The sequence below is a fragment of the Lithobates pipiens genome, unplaced genomic scaffold, assembly GCF_037356315.1.
Source record: "Lithobates pipiens isolate NorthernLeopardFrog02 unplaced genomic scaffold, aLitPip1_a1.2 Scaffold_174, whole genome shotgun sequence".
Taxonomy (NCBI): domain Eukaryota; kingdom Metazoa; phylum Chordata; class Amphibia; order Anura; family Ranidae; genus Lithobates; species Lithobates pipiens.
In genome coordinates, this window is record NW_027507756.1 from 66,532 (window position 1) to 86,391 (window position 19,860).

Genomic DNA, 19,860 nt, shown 5'->3' on the forward strand with positions numbered 1-19,860 from the left:
AGGGTTTACAACCACTTTAAAGTGGAAATCTGGGCTAAAGATGACTAATTTAAAAAATGCTCCCACCCTTTTTCTAATACCTATATGAACTACCCTGTGGAAGAAATATCTGTATGATTGCCTATTTGTAGGCCGCTCCAGCCTGTGCCCATAATTGGCTCCCCTGTGTCATCCTGCAGGGGAGAAGAGGGGGGCCTATGGGTGACGTCAGCACTCAGACATTCCAGCCATTGTTGAGTGCTCTCTTCTCTCCCCTGTAACCCCGGTGCTGGCTAATACAGGGGAGATCATGTGACTGTACCAGAGCGGCCTGAAAATAAGTAAATAGGCGTTAGAAGGGTGAGAGGGAACAGAGCGGCAGAGCGATCCCCGCTGAGCAAGCGGATGTCCACGGGGCGGATCAGCATGGATCCGTCTCGTGTGAAAGAGCCCTTAGGAATAGCAGACTTTCTTCCACCTTTGACAGACTTGGTCTTCTATCTTCTGGCATTATGCTATATTCTAACATAAACTTTTTAAGATCTAACATTGTGATCAGGAGCCAGATTTTACTGAGCCCACTTTTTCCAATGTGGAGTGTGTCCGCTCTCCTCCCTCCCCTCTACATGGCGGCACCAGCTACGCCGGGCCCACAGATGGGCAACCGGGCCCAGGATACATATCGGGGGGAGCGCGGAGTGTGGGGAGCATTCGGCCTCCAGTAAAAACGCACAGGACTCTGTATACAGAGCAGTGATCTGACTGTTTCTTCTACCTGCAAAGCAGGGAGAGAAAATAGCCCGATCTCTTAATAAAAGAACACATTACACATTGTTAGAAACACAGTTAACCCCTTGATTGCCCCTAGATGTTAATCCTTTCCCAACCAGTTTCATTAATACAGTGACAGTGTATTGGTGTCAGTGACCCTCCCAGCCAGTGTCTGTTAGTGCCAGATTGCCTGCCCACCCTATCACAGTCCCACTATAAGTCGCTGATCCCTGCCATTACCAGTCAAAGCTGTGTAAATTCCAGTATACATACCATAGTTTGTAGATACAATAACTTTCACACAAACCAACCCCTTTAATACCAGGCCTTTTTCTGACATTTGTTGTTTACAAGTAAAAATCTGTACTAATAAATATATATAAATATTTTAGCAGAGACCCTAGAGAATAAAATGGTGACTGTTCCAATATTTTATATCACACTGTATTTGACCAGCGGTCTTTCAAACGTGATGTTTTTGGAAAAAAATACACTTTAATGAATAAAATAAATTAGCCCAATTTTTTTGTTCAATGTGAAAGATGTTGTTACGCCGAGTAAATAGATGCCTAACATGTTACATGCACGCTCGTGGAAAGGCGACAAACTACGATACTTAAAAATTTCCATAGGCAGTGCTTTTCCTTTTTTTTACAGGTTACCTGTTTACAATTAGAGGAGGTCTTGTGCTAGAATTATTGCTCTCCCTCTAATAAATGCGGTGATACCTCACATGTGTGGTTTGAACACCGTTTACATATGTGGGTGCGCCTTACAAATGCGTTCAGTTCTGCGCATGAGCCCCACAGATTTTCAATGGGATTCAGGTCTGGGCTCTGGCTGGGCTGATCCAAAACTTTAATCCTCTTCTGGGGAAGCCATTTCTTTGTTGATTAGGATGTATACGGTACTTTGGGTCGTTGTCATTCTGAAAGATGAAGTTCCTCTTCATGTTCGGCTTTCTAGCAGAAACCTGAAGCTTTTGTGCCAATATTGACTGGTATTTGGAACTGTTCATAATTCCCTCTACATTGAGCAAGGCCCCTGTTCCAGCTTAAGAAAAACAGCCCCAAAGCATTATGTTGCAACCACCATGCTTCACGGTGGGTATGGTGTTCTTTTGGTGATGTGCAGTGTTGTTTTAGAGCCAGACATATCTTTTGGAATTATGGCCAAAAAGTTAAACTTTGGTTTCATCAGACCAGAACACATTTTCCAACATACTTTTGGGAGACTTCAGATGTGTTTTTGCAAAATTTAGCCGGGCTTGGATAAAAGGCTTCCGTCATGCCACGCCATAGCCCAGACATATAAAGAATACGGGACATTGTTGTCACATTGACCACACAGCCAGTACTGGCCAGATATTCCTGCAGCTCCTTTCATGTTACTGTAGGCTTCTTGGCAGCCTCCCTGACCAGTTTTCTTCTCATCTTTTCATCAGTTCTTGATAATGTCACGGTTGTGCCATAGTTTCCCCACATGATGATGACCGTCTTCACTGTGCTCCATGGTATATCTAATGCCTTGGGAATCCTTTTGTACCCTTCTCCTGACTGATACTTTTTACCGGTGAGATCCCTCTGATGCTTTGGAAGCTCTCTGCGGACCATGGCTTTTTCTGTAGGATGCGACTAAGAAAATGTCAGGAAAGACCTACTAGAACAGATGAACTTTGGTTAATCAGAGGCACTTTAAATGATGGAAGGTGTGTACTGACTCCTATTTAACATCAGTTTGAATGTGATTGCTTAATTCTGAACACAGCTACATCCCCAGTTATAAGAGGGTGTGCACACTTATGCAACCACATTATTTTAGTTTTAGCCCCCACCCCCAAAAAAAAGATTTCAGTTTGTTTTTCAATTGAGTTGTATAGTTTATGGGTCAATTTAAAAGTAAAAAAAGTTCTGGAATTATTTATCTTTGTCTTATTTTTTTTACATCACAGAAACCTGACATTTTAACAGGGGTGTGTAGACTTTTTATATCCACTGTATATAGTGAAAGGGCTTGCCTGGTTGCATACAATCTGAAAGTGTTTAGGTTTGACCTCATATGGTTTAGGTAAATTTAAAGGAATATTGTATAATGTGTAGCCGGCTGAAAGAACCACAGCCAGTAGCACAGTGCTTAATGGCAAACAATTGCCTGGTCATGAAGGGGTTAAAGCCTTCCAGAGAGGTTATCGCATTATGGCCTCTAGATGCTGTGCTGGTATATAGTAAATAAATACCTGATTACTATGATTGTTGGCTCCATCTAGTGGCTCTGCAATTTTATTTGTATAAATACACCTTGAAATGTATTCTAAGGAGAACCTTAAAGCATGAAGTATAATTTTACTGAAATGACAAGTGATCCAGTGTGTACCACAAGTCTTTAATCCTTGATCATGCTTGAAACCCATAATGAAATGCAGCAACATTGAAATATTTGACCTCTGTATGGTGCCATTTGATTATGAGATTGCACACATGGTCAGGGGGTGGGGCAGATGCTTGGTAATTGTATATAACTGTAAATTACCATTATGTGATTATCACTTAAATCCTGTTTATTGTGTAATTATTGTAATTTTTTCTAGTACTTGAATGTCTAAATACAAAAACATTTAAAGTTTAAACTGTGCAAAGTTGCAAAGTAAATGTCTTTATCTTGGCCTTACTAACAAGTGTGTTAAATTTCATGTAAATGAGTGGGTACATGTAAGCATTACTAAAGCACATTATTACTTTGCGTAAAGTAGTCTCTGCTGCTTGCCATGAATAAAAAAATACATCTACAGTGGCTTCACAGCCGGTTTCCTCATGCGCTTTTTGAATGGTCCTGCAGTCTTCTGGGACCTGGGATGTGTCCCAGGAGGCTGAAAGGGGTAGGATTGGGGCCAAACTTCCCCACAGATCACTGCGGCAATCTGACTGGAAGTGGGAGCGTGTACCTGTCAAAACCAGGTACCCACTCCCCCTGCCAAAGGATGGGGGGCTGCAAACCATTGGAAATTCCTCTTTTGGGTGAAGTTACACTTTAAGGCCTGATCTGGGCAGGCTTCTGGTGATCTTGTCCTGGTACAATAAAGTTAGTGAAGTGTGATTGGTATCTTGTGCCAAGTATTGAAACTGTTTTATTTATTATTATTATTTTCATTTTTTTAATATGGCAAACATTTAGGATGACTGTGTATCTAAAACGACTATGGTTTTAATTTGAGATTGGTTACATGAATCATTTATTCAAAAAGTTTAGATTTGATGTTTTAAATATAGACAGCTTGAATGGGGATAAGCAGTGCCCTCTCACGTTACCTTTTTTCTCTGAATTCATCCTGAGAAGTAGCTGTACACTATTTGACACCCTCCAGACGTTAGATATCTATAGGATCATCTAAATCTTGTGCATTCTTTTCCCTGATGACAGCTTTTCGCCACCCAGATTAAAAGGCACTAAAGGGGAAAACATAAAACTGCGAGAAGGCGAGCTATTTATCGCAGAAGAGTCATACGATGGGGGTTATTTAACAAAGGCAAATCCACTGTGCACTGAAAGTTCAGTCGCTGTAGATTTGAGGTGGACATGCAAGGAAATTTTAAAAAAAAAACAGCATTTTAGCTTGCACATGATTGGATGATAAAATCAGTAGAGCTTCCTCTCATTTCAGATCTACAGCGACTGCACCTGTAGTGCAAAGTGGATTTGCCTTTCATAAATAACCCCCTATGTCTCTTCTGCTATAAAACAAACTTACCTGCCTGTTCATAGTCTTCCTTACAATGTGCACTGAGTTGTGCATGTGCAGCTCAGGGTACATTCTTGGCATGGTGCCTAGGAGGAGGTATCAAAAAAATGTTGAGGCTGGTTCTGTAACACGCCAACAGATACCAGCACGCCAAGTTAAGCCCCATACACACTATCAGATTTTCTACTGATTTTTGTCTTCAGATTTACCAAAACCATGTAGTGCAAGGGCCTGCCTGATTGTATACAAATGAAACCCCTAAGGTTTGACCTCATATTATAAGGTTTTGGTAAATCTGAAGGAAAAAATCAGCAGAAAATCTGATATTGTGTATGGGGCGTTAGAGGGAGCACGACCTTCATAAGACATCGTCCTGTGTACATCGGGGGCTGTGCAACTGGTGCTATCCTTATCTACTATTTCATTGTGGACAACAAGTTAGAACTGAATGCTCCATGGCGACAATGCACCCTGTCGCAGAGCTCTCCTCGCACACGAGTTTGGAAACATGATCTCACTTTACACACCATTGCGGAGATCCAGCATGAATCGCAGGTGCTTGACACGCTTTGAACAGAAGACTTCCAGGACACATTCACAAAGTGGCAGGAATGCTGGGATTGCTGTATTGCTGCGCAAGGGGACTATTTTGAAGGTGGTAGTGTGTAAATGTAGATAAATAAAGTACTTTCTTGTAAACTGAGTTAGTCTCTAAACTTTTTGATATCACCTTGTATGTACTGGGATGAAAGAACACTCAATGTGCAGAAGATGGCGACCATTCAAAATGGACAAAGATCTGGTACCTGGATGATGCAAGCAAAGGACCTTGCAAAGTTAGCAGATTTTATTTAATTTTTTTGTGGGTCAGACCTGTGGGTGACAGTTGGTGATGTCATCTCTGTGCCGATCATTGCTCTTTTGAGGCCCTAATCAAGAGGAAGCTGTACCTGCGGACCAACTGTGCAGAGGTGTTTCTTTAAAGTGGATGTAAACCCTCACATATACCCGGTGAAGTGAACAGCCTCAGATGATACACAGAGATGAAACAAATCTCCCTATATAAATTATACATCTATATCTGCTGTTGTCACATTTATATACTGTTTAGAAAGTGAACGTCCTGTTAGAATTTTCACCTCCTCATTCCCCTGTAGGAGTGGAGTATTTCTAGACACTGTGAGACAGCTGATTGGAGGAAAGGCACACACCCCCTCCCCACACATGCAGAGCATGCCTCTGAATTGTGCAGCAGTCTGCTAATCTATTTATAGCCACCTACTCCAACACAGGCCTTGGAGAGCTTGTCAAAAGTTATCAGGCTGATAACAGAGGAATGGAGCAGGACAGAGCTACAAAACTAGAATTGAAATGCTCGATGGCAGGCTGTTGGTGGAAAATCTGACCGTGTGTATGCTCCATTGGACAATTGTTGTCGGATTTTCCGCAGCCAAATGTTGGTTAGCAGGTTTTCAAATTTTCCACGAACAAAGGTGTGTTGTTGGATTTTCCGAGTGTGTGTACACAAGGCCTTTGGACAAAAGTCCAAAGTACAAACACGCATGCTCGGAAGCAAGGACAAGCCAGAAGCGGTCGAACTTGTAAACTAGCATTCATAATAGAGAATTAACATTTGTGACGCATATTATGAAATCTCAAAATGCAGCGCACATTCTCTTCGTCTTTAATGGGATAATAATGAAGCTGCTTTGCTGGTGATACTGATGGAGTTATTGCAAATGAATGTTCAAAAGCTTTTTTTTTTTCTAGTGATATCAAGAATAATATTATTATGCATTTCTTTTTGGCGGGCGCCACAGTGGTGTAGTGGGTAGCACTCTTGCCTGGCAGTAAGAAGGGTCATTGGCTCATATCCTAACCCTGACACCACCTGCCTGGAGTTTGCATGTTCTCCCTGTGCCTGGGGGCCTCCTCCGGGTACCCCAGCCTCCTCCCACAATCCAAAGACATGCAGGTAAGTTAATTGGCTTCTGTCCAAACAAGTTGGTCCTAGTATATGAATGGGGACCTTGGATTGTGGGCTCCTTGAGGGTAGGGACTGAAGTGAGTGTGCAATGTACAGGGATAGGGACAATCGTAGACACTCAGGCTGAACTGGTGTCTTTATTCAACCTTACTAACTAAAACTATTCGGGCAAGTTACCACAACACCATTATCCCGTAGTTTTTAAGATCAAAGATACAACTATGGTGGTGTTCATTGTCGGTTTTACATTGTGGTTTTTTTATGTAACTGTCTACTCCCAAACTGTCATTTGAAGTAAAACACATAGCCAAGTATTATTCTACACAATTTTTTTATTGTGCATTAAAAAAAAAAGAAAACAAATAAAATTAGACATGCTATCTGCCAATAGAACTTAACCAAAAAGTGCATTCTATGCATCCAAAAATATACCAAATCAAATCATTATGAAACTAAAAAAATAATAATGTCTAAGCAATAACTCCAAGGCCAATAATAAATAACACGTTATCTCCTCCAATTCCGCAACATGGCTGGTCCAGACACGAACTGAAAAGCGTGAAAGTGCAAAATGAAAAGCGCAAATCAACACTCACCAAACTTCTACTAATACGAAATTAGCAGAAGGAGGCGTAAGGGTGGTGCTAAAGAGCTGAAAAACAATGTAGTACGTCACTACGTTCGTATTTGTTGGCCAACAATTGTGTGGCCATGTGTATGCAGTCAAGTTTGGGCCAACACCCTTCACACAAAAGTCCAGGATTTTGTTGGCCAACAATCCAATCGTGTGTACGAGGTTTAAGTGCTTTGAAGAGAGATAATAAAACACTGCATCGGGTTACATCCACTTTGATTATGTGCACCACTGCCGCTCCTTCTACTTTTGGGTCATTTCCTAGCAGTCGTCAGTTCTTCGCATCCCTAGTCATCATGTGGGGGATCTGGCATGAAGAAGCAAAGCCCTGCTTCTACCAAGATGTCTACCTCCGCACAAACACAGTGAGGTACAAGGCATAGTAAGTCAGTCCTTGGGGAAAAAAAAAGTCAGCTGCACGATCCTAAAGGCAATACTGGTAAGTAATCCTTGGCTCACTAGTTAACTTTTTTTTTCAAGGCTTCTCTATGTACCCTCTTTCAGCAGTGAGAAGCTATAAGAAAATTCAAAAAACCATTTTCTTATTATGTATGAAATCACCTATATAAGGATAGGGCAGCGCTTGTATAAACCATACAATTATAATGAATTGTTATATAAAAATAAATCAGTATAGTCCACGTGAATAAGACCCCTTTCACACCACACCGCTGATAGAGTGGACGGTAAAACGCCGCTAAAAATAGCTATTATAATAACTATTTTTAGCGGCGTTTTGCCGCCGGATTTGCGGCGCATTTCGGCCGCTAGTGGGGCGCTTTTACCCCCCCGCTAGCGGCCGCGAAAGGGTTAAAACCGCCAGCAATACGCCGCAATAGCGGCGTTTTGCCGGTGGGATTACAGCGCTGCCCCATTGATTTCAATGGGGAGCAGCGGTGGAGGAGCGGTAAACACACCGCTCCAAAGAAGCTGCTGGCAGGACTTTTTTCTGACGTCCTGCCAGCGCACCGCTGTAGTGTGAAAGCCCTCTGGGCTTTCACACTAGAAACAATGGTACAGCTTCTTTAGGGCATTTTGCAGGCGCCATTTCTAACGCTATAGCGCCTGCAAAACGCCCTGGTGTGAAAGGGGTCTTTAGTGCTTTGTGCATAAAAGTTAATCCAAGTAACAAGCGTGCAAAGTTGGATTTTATATATAGAAGTCAAATAGCACTTTTTTTGCCCATGTTTCATACATATGGTGGTGGGTAATCCTTCATCCTTTGTGGATTCAGCCTCTGGATTCTTTGCCTTTAAGGTCCTAGAGAATGTATCCATCCCTTTAAAAAGAATCTGTCATGCCCAGCATCCCAAGCATTGAGAGAGAATGGGGAAACCTCTATAGCAGTGATAGCAAACCTTGGCACCCCAGATGTTTTGAGACTACATTTCCCATGATGCTCATGCAATCTGCAGTGTAGTTGAGCATCATGGGAAATGTAGTTCCAAAACATCTGGGGTGTCAAGGTTCTCCATCAATGCTCTATAGCAGGGATCTGCAATTAGCGGACCTCTAGCTGTTGCAAAACTACAAGTCCCATCATCCCTCTGCCTTTGGGTGTCATGCTTGTGGCTGTCAGAGCCTTGCTATGCCTCATGAGATTTGTAGTTCTGCAACAGCTGGAGGTCCGCTAATTGCATATCCCTGCTCTATAGGGTAGTGTTTTTATTGAAAACAGTATTGCACTTACATAAGATGCTTTAAAGGGGGTGTAAACCCTCAACATTTTAATGCATTTTATGCATTAAGGTGAAAAACCTCCTGTGATGCAGCAGCCTCCCAGAGCCCCCCTTTTACTTACCTTTCCTGCGACGGGGATGAGTATACCAGCTCCAGCCAGTGTCTCAGGTCATGATTGGATAGATTGATAGCAGCACAGCCATTGGCTCCCGCTGCTGTCAATGAAATACAATGACGTGGGGGCAAAGTCCTGCTGTCTGTGTTAATAGACACAGCAGCAGGACACGGGAGCGCACCCACACAATAGAGAGCGACTCTCTAACTGGGCATTCAAGAAGAGGAGGAGCACCGCTGAGGGATCCCAGAAGAGGAGGATCGGGGCCACTCTGTGCAAAACTAACTGCACAGAGGAGGTAAATATTAAGTTTTTTTTTTAAACTACCCTTTACATATCCTTTAAACTCAGGCAGGGCTGCTGTTATAAATCACAGGGCCCCATACAGCCTACCTAAGGCTGGATTCAGACCCATGCAGTTTTAGTGCTTTTTGCATTTTGCAGATTTGGACTACAGTCCATTTACCATGGTTTCCTATGGAACACTTTCTGTAGTGAAAATCTGCAAAATGCAAAAAGCACTAAAAATGCATAGGTGTAAATCCAGCCCCCCCCCCCCCAAAAAAAATTATCAAAACAATATTGTTACTAAAAAAATCATTATAAGTGGCCACAAACATAACATAACTTACAAAATTTCTGCTAAATCTAAAAGATACAACTGCACTGAGTTAATAAATAAAGTCCTGCGTGTAAATGAGGTCTTTGGGCTCAAACACATGGGTGATGTGCCCTGTATAGTGTGATTCAGGGTTTTTCTTTTTTTTTTTTTTATGTGGCTGGAGCTGTGTGCAGGTAGCCTGTGTTGCTCTATGGGGACACAGCAGCAGAAGTCCTTAATTTGACAGGCATGTGAATGCGGGTATATGGTCCCAAATACACCCACATGTGGCTGTGTTCATACAGCTGTTGTACCCTCATAGAGTAACAGGCCGCTTAAGTTACACAAAAAACAGTCAGTCATTCACACTGTATGGGCCAGAGAACCTGTGTAAATGAGCCTTCATTTTTTTATTTTTATATTTGCTTACATTTTTTTTATGATTTTTGTCCAATTTATAAAAAACCTTATTTTACATATAAAAAAAAAATTATATATATATATATAATTATTTTTATATTTTTTTACATTTAAATTTTATTTTTACAATATTTTTTACAACACTGTTGATGTCGGAGGGTTTAGGTGAAATATCAGAGGTCTAAACAGACCCCTGACATCTCAGCTTTGAGACAGAGAAAGGAATTGAGGACACAGGTTATTCAATTCCTTTCCCTGTAGCCTCAGTACTGCACTAAAGATGAATGAACAGGAGACAGAGGCTACTGTTCATTCATAAACTGAAGTACACAGTTTACGCTTCTTCAGTTATGAATGGACACAGGAATGATTGGTACCAAGATGATCAGAGACTGCAGACATACTAAAGGAGATGGTCAGAGACTGCTGGCATACTACAGATCACCAGAGACGGCAGACATACTACAGGAGAGGATCAGAGACTACAGACATACTACAAGCAGTCCTAGCAGTGATCAGTGTGAAAAAACATTGATCACCTCACTATGTGTAAACAGGGGTTTACAAGATTTAAAAAAGTGCCAAAAAAAAAACTTTACTAAACAGTCAATTGTTCAAGCACAGGAGGTTTGTGAAGCTCATAGCCTGACCAGCCTAATTCCTGCAAAGATAACATAAGAACTCTGGCACAAATATCTCTAATGCCGCGTACAAACGACCGTTTTTTCCATCAGAATAAACTCTGACGGTCTTTCCGACGGATACAAAGAATTACCGCTCTAAGGTAATGACTTCTCCAAAAACAGCTGTCTCCACAATCCCACAGGGTGCTGGCTCTATTTGCAACAGGAACTGAAGTAGAAAAGATGTAGCTGGATAGCCGCACTCCGAATTATTCAACTTTATTTCAAAAATTGAATTAAAATCATAGCATCTAGGCTGGTAAACAGACTAACTGCACAACCACTGACATGTTTCACACCGAACAAGGTGCTTAGTCATAGCTCATGACTAAGTACCGTGTTCGGTGTGAAACATGTCAGCAGCTGTGCAGTTAGTCTGTTTACCAGCCTAGATGCTATGATTTTAATTCAATTTTTGAAATAAAGTTGAATAATTCGGAGTGCGGTTATCCAGCTACATCTTTTCTACTTCAGGTCTTTCCGACGGAGTTCAGCTGAAACGGACTTGCCTACACACGATCACACCACAGTGCGTTCGTTTAGAACATGATGACGTACAACGGGACTAGAAAAAGGACGTTCAATAGCCAGTAGCCAATAGCTGCCCTTGCGTCGATTTTTGGTCCATCAGAACAGCATACAGACTAATGCCGCGTACACACGATCGGAATTCTCCATCAGAGCTTTTTCCGACGGAATTCGGCTCAAGCTGTCTTGCCTACACACGGTCACACCAAATTCCGATTGTTTATAACGCGGTGACGTACAACATGTACGACGCGACTAGAAAAAGGAAGTTCAATAGCCAATAGCTTCTGACTCGTAGTTGAATCTGATCATGCGTGATTTTTTTTTTTTTTCCATAAAGTATTTATTGAATTTCAAAGAAACAAAGAGTGTAACAAGCAATACTTAATGTACTACACAAATGAAGTACAAGTCAATATTACAGACAATAACAAAGTAAGTATTCGTACAGGTGAACAGGCGTAAAGCGCTTAGTTTTGAAGTGGAACTCGGAGATGAGACCTTCCCCACATCCCCTGTTCAAATTTCACACAGTGCTACAACCCCTACGTCTCAACTCCTTTTCATTTCCTCTTTAAGATTGCAATCCCAATGGGTGTCAGGGGGTAGCTAAGCATTGGCTAATTAATCGGCTCGAGGATGTTCAGTCGTCCATCGCAATAGGGCTATCGGGCTATTTCCCGGAGTATGAAAGAGGGGAATGGTGGGTGGGTGATAAAACTTCGGCCAAAAGAGAGGCGTAGGGGACTGGGAAGGGGTTCACTCCGTCAATCAGAGGCTGATAACCGTCCTTGTGTGTGGGAGTCTGTGTCAATGTCGAAGGCCGAACCCCCATGCGGGGGGGTGGTGAACTCAAAAAGAAAGAAGGAAAGAACAAGGGTAGGGGAACAGCAAAGGAGTGGATGGGGGGTAGAAGGTGGGTATATGGGTTAGGAAGGGGGTTCTCTCTCCAGGCTCCCCCATTTGTCCATGCGCAGAATGGAGGTTGGGATCCTTAAAGCAACCTAGCAGCCTATCTGAAATAGGAACCTGGGGCCGAGCGGTCAGTGTGAGTTGGGGCTGGGGGTTCTTCTAAATCAGACAGGCGATTACCCAGTACGTACAGGACAAGACATGTTGGCCCCGAAGTTCAAGGGGTTACTGCTTTGAAAGGTCATCCATCTATCCCAAATCTGTGCGAATTTATGAGGGGCATCCTTAGCAATATAAATGAGTTCCTCCATCTCAGCTATCTTTGCCACCTTTCGTAACCATTCAGTGGTGGAAGGGACAGTGGAAGATCCCCAATGGATAGGGATGCAAAGTTTGGCAGCGTTGAGTAGATGCAAGCCTAGTGAGTGCGTATATGAGCGGTTTGGGATTGAAGTATGGTGTAGGAGCATGCGTGCAGCTGTGAATTCGATAGGGAGATCAGTAATAGAGCTAGCTATGTCATGCACCCGGGTCCAGAATTCCTGGATCCGGGGACACGACCACCATATGTGTAGTAGGGATCCATCAGCACCAAGGCACCTCCAGCATTTGTTAGGGATTTCTGGGTTAAATTTGGTTATCAGAGCCGGCGTTCGATACCACCTTGAAATAAGTTTAAAATTGTTCTCTTGGGTATGCACGTTCAGGGAGCCTTTATGTGTGATGATAAAGATCTTTTCCCATTCCTCTTCCGAGATCTCCATTTGCAGATCTCTTTCCCACGCTATACATGCTTTCCAATTTTTTGGTGATTTGGACTGGGAGAGGAATGAGTGGGTCACCGAAATAAGGTGGCGTTGGGGAGAGGCCTGTGAGCAGAGGGTTTCAAAAGGTGTCAGCCGCCTAAATAACTCAGCTTCTCTATGTACCTGTTTAAGAAAATGGCGTATTTGAAAGTAGGACCATTTAGGTATGGGGGGGAGATCCCCTTCTGTCGGGAGTGCAGAGTAGTCCAAGATCTCCCCATTGTTATAGAACTGATGCGCAAACATTTCTTTATGTGGCCAGCTATTTTGGAGAAAGGTCGTGGACATGCCAGGAGGGAACGCGGGATTCAGCCGAATAGGCATGAGGGGCCCAGGATTGGAAGAGACATTGAATTTTTTGCAAGCTTCTCTAAAGTTTGTCAGGGTGGCGTACACTAGGGGGTGTTCTTTTAGGGCCTTAGGAACAGAGGGAGGGGGAATCCAGGGTGTGTGGTTGATGGGTAGGTTCGAGAAAGCGTTTTCTATAGTGACCCAATCCTTATCTGACCCATGGGCTGACCAATCAAAAATTCTGACCATTTGGCAGGCAAGGGAATATAGTTTGAGATCCGTAAGACCTATGCCCCCTACGGTTTTAGGGCTCGTAAGTTGGCTATAGCTGATTCTTGGACGCTTATGTTTCCATAAAAATTTCGTGAACGCACGCTTAAGGTGCACAAAAAAGGAGGCAGGGAGTTGGATGGGAATTGTCTGAAGAAGATACAGGACTCTAGGGAGCACATTCATCTTGAGAATAGCTGCCCTGCCAAACCAAGAGAAGTGGGGTTTGTCCCATCTCCGTAGGTCTTCGGTGATAGAGCGTGACAGCGGGAGGAAGTTTTTAGAGTATAAAGTGGATAAATGCTTGGGGAGTTGAATTCCTAAGTATGTTATAGCCTCCTGTTTCCAGGAGAAGGGGAATGCGGTTTGACATTGAGAAACTAATTCGTTAGGCAGAGTAATGTTTAGCGCATCAGACTTTGAAAAATTGATTTTCAAGTTGGAGAGCTTGCCAAAGGTTTCAAAGTCCTTAAGCACATTCGGGATAGACGTTAACGGCTCGCTGAGAAACAGAAGGATGTCGTCCGCGAATGCCGCTAACTTATGAGTGCGTCCCGCCACCTGGATTCCCCTAATGTCGTCGTTGGATTGTAAGCGTCGGAGGAGGGGCTCAAGCGTCAAGATAAACAGAATAGGGGACAGAGGGCATCCCTGTCTCGTTCCATTACGGATGGGGAAGGCATTTGACAGGTGGCCATTAACTCTGATGCTCGCAGTGGGGGTAGTATAAAGGGACAAAATAAAGGTCATCAGTCTATTGGGTAGGCCTAAGTGTTGGAGTACAGCAGCTAGGTAGTCCCAGGCCAACCTGTCAAATGCCTTCTCCGCATCCAGGGACAGAAAAAAACCCTTTTCATTGCGGGATGTGAGCCAATGATGTAGGTTAATGGCCTTGGTAGTGTTGTCCCTGGCTTCCCTGCCAGGGACAAAGCCCACCTGATATTTGCCAATAAGAGAGGGGAGGAGTGGTAGCAAGCGGTTGGCCAGTATTTTGGCAAAGAGCTTGATGTCTGAATTAAGTAGGGAAATGGGTCTATAACTGGTGACTGAGGAAGCGTCCTTCCCTGGTTTGGGGATGACCGTGATGTGGGCTTCTAAAAGCCGGTGGAATGGAGTTTCTGAATTGCTAAGGGAGTTAAAGGCCCGCAGAAAGGGCGTAGTGAGGATCTCTGTAAAAGCCTTGTAGTATGGGGCAGAAAGACCGTCCGGTCCTGGGCTTTTGCCTGGCTTTAGTTGCTTGATGGCCTGCCTGAGCTCCAAATCCGAAATCGGATTATCCAGTTCAGAGGCCAATTCATCGGAAATTTTCCCGGGACTATATTTCTCCAAGAAATCAGTAAGGAGCATTTCCCTATGTCTTTGGGTCGAATGAGTAGAAGATGGGCTGTGCAAGTTGTATAGGCTCTTGTAATACGTTTCGAATTGGGACGCTATATCTGCCGAGGATGTGTGTGCAGTGCCCCCTGGGTCCTTTATAGTGTGGACAGTAGTGGAGATGCGCTTGGTGCGGATGGCCTGGGCCAGGAGTCTACCATTTTTATTTCCCTGTTCATAGAACAGTTTCTGAGTAAGAATAAATTTACGGTGAGTTTTACGATTCAGCGCCTCCTGTAAGAGCTTTCTCGTCTCAGTCAGGTCTTGAAGCGTGGCCTGCGCTAAAGAGTGTTTGTGGGCTCGTTCCAGTTGTTGAATTTTATGGACTAAATCGGAGATACGGGCTTGGTTCGCTTTTTTCCGTAATGCGGCTAATTCTATAAACTTCCCTCTAATGGTACATTTGTGCGCTTCCCAGACCGTAATAGGGGAGATCCCGGGGACCATATTTTCCTGGAAATAGTGATTTAGGCTGGATGAAATAGCATTGATGTCTGTCTCGGAGGAAAGGAGGGATGCGTCCAGGCGCCAAATTTTTGTGGTATTATGTTGGATCGGGAAGGTAAGGAGCATTGAGATCGGGTGATGGTCTGCCAAGAGAAGTGGTTCTATCCTGGCCGATTGGAGCAGAGGCAAATCTCTTTGGGAGAGGAACAGATAATCTAACCTGGAATATCTGTTATGTGGTGTGGAAAAAAAAGTGTAATCTTTCGTGGAGGGATGTAAAGTGCGCCAAGCGTCGTGTAGTGCAAGAGCTTGCAATAAGGTTCTGACCTGCCGCAAAGAGCTGTAGGGAAGGGAGGACGTCCCCGACGAGGAATCCAGGAGGGGTTGTAGCACAACATTAAAGTCGCCGCCCAGTACTGTCAAGCCCGCCTGAAAGTTCGTGAGAAGGTCCGCGACCTTTCGGAAAAAGCTCACCTGAGCCGTGTTAGGGCTGTATATGGTTGCTAGAGTAACTGGTTTGTTATATATGGTACCCTTCAAGAAGACGTATCTTCCATCTGGGTCAATAATAGATTCTTCTAGCTGCCATGGGATGTGTCTAGCGATGAGAATTGAGACCCCCTTGGTTTTTGCAGAGGGGTTTGAAGAATGGTAAGCTGTAGGATATTTTCGACTTATAAAGTTAGGGATCTGTCCCGTGCGGAAGTGTGTTTCCTGTAGGAATGCCACATCTACTTTCTGTTTGGAGATAAGGTTTAAGACTTGGCTACGTTTTTCGGGGATGTTCAAGCCTTTCACATTCTGCGACCAGATTTTGAGAGTGGAGGGGCCGGGGGTAGGGGTTGAGTTGGACATAATTGTGTGGGGAGAAGCAGGCAAGATTGCGTGCAGTAGTGTGTTCAGGCTTTGCGCTTGGCAATGCGGGCTCCCCAAATCGAGATCGAGTGGGGGGCTGTGCAAGCAAGGAAGTGTGGGTCTAGCGCTAGGAAGGAGATCCTCCCCTCGTAGGAGGACGTGCGGTTTAGGGGAGGCCGGAGAGAAACACCCGGGGACGAGGGAGCGAAGGGTGGGTAAGAGAGGGAATGGGGAGGAGGGACAAGGGGAGAAATAGAGAAAGGGAACGTTTAATAAAGAAGGGAGGAAAAGGGAGCAAGGAAGAGAAAAGAAAAAGCCGGAGGGTGGCGTAGCACAGCTACCTTACCCTAACCTAATGCGGTGAGTCCGGAATGGGTCAACAGTCGGAGAGTCCGTCCGTTGTGGGAGTGCGTGGAAGGGTGTCCGGGTCGTAGTCCTTTTGGGGTCAGTCCAGCGGGAGTCCTTGGGAGATGACTGCGAGTATAGTAGGAGCCTGCTATCGTGAATAAGCGGGGGAAAGATGGTGAATTATAACAGCACAACTGTATATCCTGAGATAAACATAATAGTAAAACGGCAGCATAAAGAAAACCGAACAAAGGAAGTTCAATAATAGTACCAAGCCATGGAACATCGCTACATACGAAACAATGGAACCAAGAGGAATATGTAACATGTAAGAAGCTAACATATGCCCAACCATCCCCCTTGCTTCTAATAACATAATGGTCCATCTCATGCACATCCTGACATATACCTATCGATCCCCCCCGCTTCCCCTCCCCCCATCCCCCCCACCACCCCCCCCCCCCCACCCCCCACAGAATCAGCTAAGCAGTTCAAAGAGATCCCATTGCCTATAGCAGTCACAAAACAGTGTCATACGATAACAAATCACAGGCCGAACCATGGGAGAGGACCTCTTCGAGGTGGCTGGATGTATCAACCTGATCTGTGGGAGGGTCCTGCTATGAGAGTGAGAGAGAGAGGGATCACAAAACAAAAAAAAAAAAAAAAGGGGGGGAGATGAGGGGAAGAGGGGGGCCGCATCAGAGTGGGGTACCGCTCCCCCCCCCCAACAGTATCAATGACAGAACCAACAAATCCGCCTGAGGACTTTTCTCGATAACCGCCATCCGATCATGGCCGCTCATCAGGCTTAGTGATTACAAAAAGGTAGCTGACGGCAAGAGGGACCCATGAGTCCTAGGGAGGGGGGAGAGAGGGGCACCCCGCTAATCAAGGCAAAAATAGGGACAAAAAAATAAAAAAAAATAGAAAAAAGGAAAAATAAAAAAAATAAAGGAAAAAACAAAACAAAAACAAAAACCAAAAACGGGGGCGTACGGTATAGTGTACAATGTAGTCAATCAGTTCCAGTGTACCCCCAGTCTTCCAGATTGGGAGGGAGGGAGGGGGGATCCGTCAAAATGCATCGGGACCTAGTCAGAAACCTGAGTAAAGTAGACAAAGGTGCAGGAACTTGCAAACTGGAAAATTGAAAAGTAGCGGTGAGTTACGGGTCGTCAGGTCGAGCTCGCCTGTGGGCTGGTGAGGCAGTAGGGCTATCGTAGGCCCTGTCGCCACGTGCTCTTTGCTGATGCGGGCTTGGCGAAGATGACCTGCGTCGTCTGATATGAAAATCATCTCTTTCAGGGATGGTGTCCATTGAATCGGATCTGCGAAGATGGTCGGTACGGAAGGCTTTGTACCAGTCAGGTAAAGCAACCGGAGGTAACTGAAGCGCATCGCAGAATCTTCCCAGTTCTTCAGGTACTCTCAAGATGGCGGTGCATCCCGCAACAGTCGCCGAGAGACCAAAAGGGAATCTCCACTTGTAGGGAATGCCTTTACGGCGCAGGACCTCCAGGAGGGGACGTAGGTCTCTCCTGTTTTGTAGAGTTACTGGCGATAGATCTTGGAAAATCTTTACTTCTGTGCCCTGGAACAGCAGCTGCCGCCTGTCTCTGGCTCTTCTCAGAATTTCCTCTTTAGTTTTAAAGTTCACTAGGCAGCAGACAACATCTCGAGGGGGGTCTGTGTCCCTGCCCCTGGGTTTCAAGGCTCTATGCAAACGTTCAAATTCCAGGGGGGTGTCTGGGGGTCTGCCTAGGACATCATTAAAGACCTGTGTAGTGGCCTGGGTCAAATGAGCGGGGTCAACATTCTCGGGGATGCCTCTTACCCTCAAGTTGTGACGGCGTCCCCTGTTGTCGAGGTCTTCCATATATCTGTTCACATCCCTCAGCTGCGCGTTGTAGGATGAAGAGGTATGCTGCAGCTGCCTGATGGCCGAGTCATGGCGGGCCATTCCCTCCTCCACCTCAGTAACTCTGGTATGCATAGCCTGTATGTCCCTGCGGAGCTCTCCTATAGCCGCCGAGAGGGAGTTCTTGATATCTGCGGCTACATCTCGGAGGTCCGCTACAGTGAGGGTTTGTCTGCTGCGTGGGCTCAGCGTGCCATCCGGTCGTGGAGGGGTGTCCGCCGGCGGTGTGCTCCTGGGTGGGGATGCGGCCTCCGGGTAGGCCGGAGGTGAAGCCTCGGCCTCGCGTGCTCGGGGACGGAACAGCTCCGGGATACCTCGTCCCGTCGGGGCTTCGGAGCTCCTCGGGGAGCGCGAGCGAGACTGCGAGCGCTGTCCCCGTGACTTCCCCATCGGAATGTGGTGATGGCTCCGAGAAATAAGGCGCAATAGGACTCCCGCGGACGGAGCTATTCTAACATGCGGCCATCTCATCCCGGCTCCAAGCCACGCCCCCATGCGTGATTTTTGGCGTGTCGGAATTGCATACACACGATCGGAATTACCGACAGAAAGTTTTTCCGTCTGGAAAATTGAGAACATGCTATCAATTTTTGGCTTGCGGGAATTCGGACAGCTAAATTCCAATGCATCCAGTGCATACACACGGTCACATTTTCCGGCGAAAAGCTCTCATCTGTCTTTTTCGGGCCGGAATTCCGATCGTGTGTACGCGGCATTACGGTTTTCCTGATAGGAATTGATTCCGTCTGAAAGATTTAAAACAATTTCTAGATCCGTCAGAATAAAAAAAAAAAAAAAAAAAAAAGTCAGATGAAGCCCACACACGATCGGAATATCCCTCAAAATGATTCCGTCTGACCTTTTCTGCCGGAAAGTGCAGTCGTGTGTAGGGGGCATAAGGCCCGGTTCACATCGGTACGATGCGAGAACCCTGCGAGTCCAGTGCAGGTTCCTGCATCACACCTGAATTGCACAGCGGTTCACACTGAGTTCTGCAAACCACTTTGGAGGTCAATGTAAAGTTAACGACACCCCCAGATCGGTTCGCAGATCGCACTGCCAGTTGTAAATTGTTGCAAGAATCTGGCCGCAATCTTTTTCTGGTTCCAATGTGGCAGGCTGGGTAAGGGGAGAGTTACAGAGGAACTCTGATTGGCTAAAGAGGTGGTGGGAGATGAGCAGCGCTATTGGTTTGTTACACCGGTGTGTGCCATCTCCTGCACCATCTGAAAGCTGGTGGGAGGGTGCAGTTGTTCTGTCAGAATCAGTGACCCGTCAGATTAGGTAACTGAAGTGACATTCCGTCACCTGTGCATGCATACACTGCTACTAGGTTTCTTAATCTGACAGAACAATATAGTCAGAAGAAGGCAACAGCTGACATCTTAGTACACCCAGCTACTGTATGGCTTCAATTTAAGAGTAATTTTAGCAATAAAGTGAGCATATATAAATAAATATAGGGGGTTGTTTACTAAAGGAAAATCCACTTTGCACTGTAA

General features: G+C 45.0%; 1 protein-coding gene across 1 annotated transcript in view; it reads right to left on the reverse strand.

Annotated features, from left to right (window-relative positions):
• Nucleotides 1-19,860, reverse strand: part of LOC143986639 (uncharacterized) — a 166,591-nt gene that overhangs the window by 51,633 nt on the left and 95,098 nt on the right. The window contains exon 9 of the mRNA XM_077485049.1: nucleotides 14,494-16,035. Coding sequence (XP_077341175.1) covers nucleotides 14,494-16,035 — 1,542 coding nt within the window. The remainder of the gene's footprint in view (nucleotides 1-14,493; nucleotides 16,036-19,860) is intronic.